The sequence below is a fragment of the Solanum lycopersicum genome, chromosome 8 (genome assembly GCF_036512215.1).
Source record: "Solanum lycopersicum chromosome 8, SLM_r2.1".
Lineage (NCBI taxonomy): Eukaryota > Viridiplantae > Streptophyta > Magnoliopsida > Solanales > Solanaceae > Solanum > Solanum lycopersicum.
In genome coordinates, this window is record NC_090807.1 from 53,085,363 (window position 1) to 53,089,499 (window position 4,137).

At 34.8% G+C, this 4,137-nt stretch overlaps 1 protein-coding gene across 1 annotated transcript; it reads left to right on the plus strand.

Annotated features, from left to right (window-relative positions):
* Positions 1-575: 575 nt before the first annotated feature.
* LOC138338031 (uncharacterized) lies at positions 576-1,145 on the plus strand. Its single transcript, XM_069288492.1, has 2 exons — positions 576-773; positions 825-1,145. Exons 1-2 carry the CDS (start codon positions 576-578, stop codon positions 1,143-1,145), a joined length of 519 nt encoding a protein of 172 aa, XP_069144593.1.
* Positions 1,146-4,137: the final 2,992 nt, after the last annotated feature.

Genomic DNA, 4,137 nt, shown 5'->3' on the forward strand with positions numbered 1-4,137 from the left:
AAAAACGACCTAAGTTTGCCTATTGCCAATAATATATACAATAATAAATAAAATTACAATTCGAATTTTATTCGAATGGCTTGCATTTAATCATATTTGTATAGAATATAGTTTCAGTTAGTTAGCTTTCTTAGTTAATTAGTTAACTCAAAGATTCCTTTCTTAACCAATTAGTTATGTACAACTGTCACATTTTCTCTTTTGTATATATACCTTACTGATAATCAATAACAAGCATGTTTTTCATTTACACAAAATCACAGGTTCTCTCATTCTACTTTTACATTGATTAGCTATGTCTTTCGTGTTTTGTATTGGATAAATTCTTCACCGTTGATGTGAATTTAATATTTTATCAGATCTTAGGTCTCTCAATTCGATCCTTTAGTTCTTATCACTATAAATCAGTGACTGTCTGTTTCTTTTTTTCTGAATTTTTTAATTCAATTTTGTTCATCGAGATGTTTTAGAAATTAGAGATTTCTTTGTGATCTTATCTTCTTCATTTGTTGTGAGGAGTCATCTCAATTTAGAGTTCTCCCTTTTTCGATTGTTAATTTGATCAAATCAAATTCATGGTTGTTGGTGAAAGTTCATCTGAAGGAGTTAGTAATACTACCAATCGTGATATAAATAATGCCCTGTATGTGCATCCATCGGATAACCCAGGAGTGATGCTTGTTACTACTCAATTTGATGGAGCAGGTTATCGATCTTGGAGGAGGGGAGTTATACGAGCCCTATCGGTAAAGAACAAATTAGGTTTCATCGATGTAAGTTGTGTGAAATCGAATGCAAATTCATCTTAGATTTGTCAATGGCAGAGATGTGATGATATGGTCTCATCATGGATTTTAAATTCATCAAGTAAGGAGATTTCAGACTGTGTAAAATATATCAGTAACTCAGTAGAACTTTGGAAGGAATTGGAAGATAGATATGATCAAATAAATGGGGCAAAATCATATCTGATTCAGAAGGAAATCAATGATCTTACACAAGGAGTATTAGACATTATTGTCTATTACAAAAGGATGAAAAAGTTATGGGAGGAATTTAACACCCTGAATCTCAAAACTCAGTACCGTTGTGTCTGTGGTTGTGGTGCAAAGGACAGTGTGCAGAAGGCAAAACAGGACATATGATTGATTGAATTTCTTATGGGACTAAATGAGGTGTATACTGTGGTGAGAAGAAATATTATCATGATGAACCCACTCCCTTCCATGGCACAAGCCTTTTCATTATTGATCCAAGAAGAGAAACAGAGTGAGTTCAAGCCTACAGGTCGAATGCCCATGGATTCAACTTCCATAAATGCAGGTGTGTTCAATGACAAAGTTCAAATAGGAAGAACCTTCAAAACAAATTACCAGAATAACAGTTCAGGAAACAACTATTATCAAGGTAGTAATAGTGGTAGAAATGCCATAATCTGTGATTTCTGTAAGAAAGCAGGACACATCAGGGAAAAGTGCTATAAATTGCATGGGTACCCTTAACAAAACAACAATCAAGGCTACTGGCAAAATGGTGGCTACAATAGTGGAAAATGTTACCGGCAGAATAATCAAAATTTGAAGGGAAAAAGGGTGGTGGCCAATGTACATGGAAATAGTAAACATGGTGGTGCACCTAGTGACACGGGGTCAACACATAGGGAGGAACAGGTACAAAATAACAATCTCCAAAATGCTATCACAAGGGAACAATGTAGTCAACTCATGGATTTACTGCAGCAATTCCAAAATGAAAACACAGGAGAAAATCCAGGTAGCTTAATTGTCAACACTGGTTCCATGAACTTTGCAGGTATTGTAGTGTGCTCCTCATCTACTGATTTTTTGACAATCATTTATGTAAATATTTTCAATCAAATATTGATATGTGGATCATAGACTCAGGAGCATCCAACCATATAACATTTAACAGAGATTCCCCAACCAACATTAGGACCATGTCCTATCCTATATTAATTTCACTTTCTAATGGATACAAAGTCAAGGTGACAGAATTTGGTGATGTACCAATAACATCTAGTATCATTTTACATGAAGTGTTATATGTACCTTCTTTTAAATATAATCTTTTCTCAATTCATTCCTTGACCAGTTCCATGAAATGCACAGTTTTGTTCACTGATGCATGGTGTTTATTGCAGGCCCCTTCAATAAAAAGGCCTCAGGTGCTTGGTAACAATAGAGACGATCTTTATTTTTTGTGCTCAAGTTGTTTGAAGAATGACAAAAAGGTCAATGGGAACTCTATATGTTGTTGTTTTTCCTGTAGTAATAGTTTATTTTCTAATTCCAGTGGTAGTTAGACCTGCATATCCTCTGATTTTGATTTTCATCATGTGAACAAATATAGCATGTTGAGCACTACTGGTTCTCTTGCTTGTACTTCTACTTCCAATAGAAATAATAAAAATGTCTAGTTTGAAAGAATGCTTATGTGACTACAAGAAATAATGTAGATTTGTTGTGACATAATAGACTTGGTCATGTGCCTTTTCTTAAAATGAGGAATATTTCCACCATACCAGCAACCTTTTCCCCTAAACAACCATTTTTGTGCACCATATGCCCAATGGCAAGACAAGAAAGACAACCTTTTAGTCATAGCACCAGCCAAACCAAGTCCAAATTTGAAATTCTTCATGTCGATCTATGGGGACCATATCATATCCCCACTTATGACAACTAAAAGTATTTCCTTACTCTAGTATATGATTATACTAGATCCACCTGGTCTCACTTATTGAGTACCAAAAGTAATGCTTTACATGTCTTGAAAGCCTTTACAAATATGGTGAAAAATCAATTCAACACCACAATCAAGTGCATAAGGTCTGATAATGGCCTAGAGTTCACCAATTATGAGGCAAATTCATTTTTCATGACCAAAGGTATAATTCATTGGAAAAGTTGTCCATATACACCACAATAAAATGATGTGGTGGAAAGAAAACATAAATACCTATTAGAGTTAACTAAAGCTCTTTTATTTCAATCTAAACTACCTCCAAAATATTGGGGTGAATATATTTTAATAGCCACTCATATCATAAACTGACTTCCTTCATCATTACTAAAAAATAAATGTCCATATGAATTATTGTATGACAGTAAACCAAAATATTCTCAACTTAGATCATTTGGATGTCTTTGTTATCCAACTGTCCCCAAAGTATTGAGAGATAAACTTGAGCCTAGAACGACCCCTCATATTTTTGTGGGATATCCTTTTGGAACGAAAGGGTACAAGGTAATGAGTCTTGTCACAAGAAAAATACATGTTTCTAGAGATGTAGTATTTTATACGAATATTTTTCCTTTTCATATGTCCACTGAAAAATGCTGAAAAATACATTTTTCCTTCTATTCTAAAGTTTGTTGAATCTGTCTTTCCTAGTCCCAACTCTGAGTTTGTAGATCATGTTGATTCCAGGTCCTATGACACTTGTATAAATTATTACAGATGTGAAATTACTACAGACACTAACTCATCACATCTTCTAACATCTTAGCCACCATCTCCAACTTCTGTTAATCCTGTACCACTACATCCTATTGATTCACAAACTTCTCAACCTATTATTTCTTTGCCAATACAGAGAAGATCACAAAGAGAACAAAATCCCACAACACCTAAAAGACTATGTTGTATCCGTTCCCACAATCAAGAACCCTAACCCTAAATCTAACCTTTCACTGACTGCCCTATTTACTAAACATCATCACATATCTACTGATGTCCTTGCATTTAACATTCAAATACTTGTTGAGAATATTTGTCATGACAATGAGCCATCATCATATAAGGATGCATCTCTCAGTCCTTCTTGGAAAAGGGCCATGACATCAGAGTTTGAGGCTCTATATGCTAACCATACTTGGGATCTTGTTAAGTTATCAGCAGTCAAACAACCCATTGGATGTCGCTGGGTGTATAAAGTCAAGCACAAGGCAGATGGTAGCATTGAAAGATTCAAAGCTAGATTACTTGTAAAAGGATACACACAACAAACTGGAGTGTATCATACAGAGACATATTCACCTGTGGTAAAAATGGCTATTGTTAGAACATTAATAGCATCTGCTGTCAAAAGAGGGTGGACCATGTCTCAACTTGATG

Coding starts and splice junctions, on each gene's coding strand:
- LOC138338031 (XM_069288492.1), top strand. CDS start 576: ATGGTTGTTGGTGAAAGTTCATCTGAAGGAGTTAGTAATACTACCAAT. Junction 774..824: donor ACAAATTAGGTTTCATCGAT/GTAAGTTGTGTG, acceptor TGTCAATGGCAG/AGATGTGATGATATGGTCTC.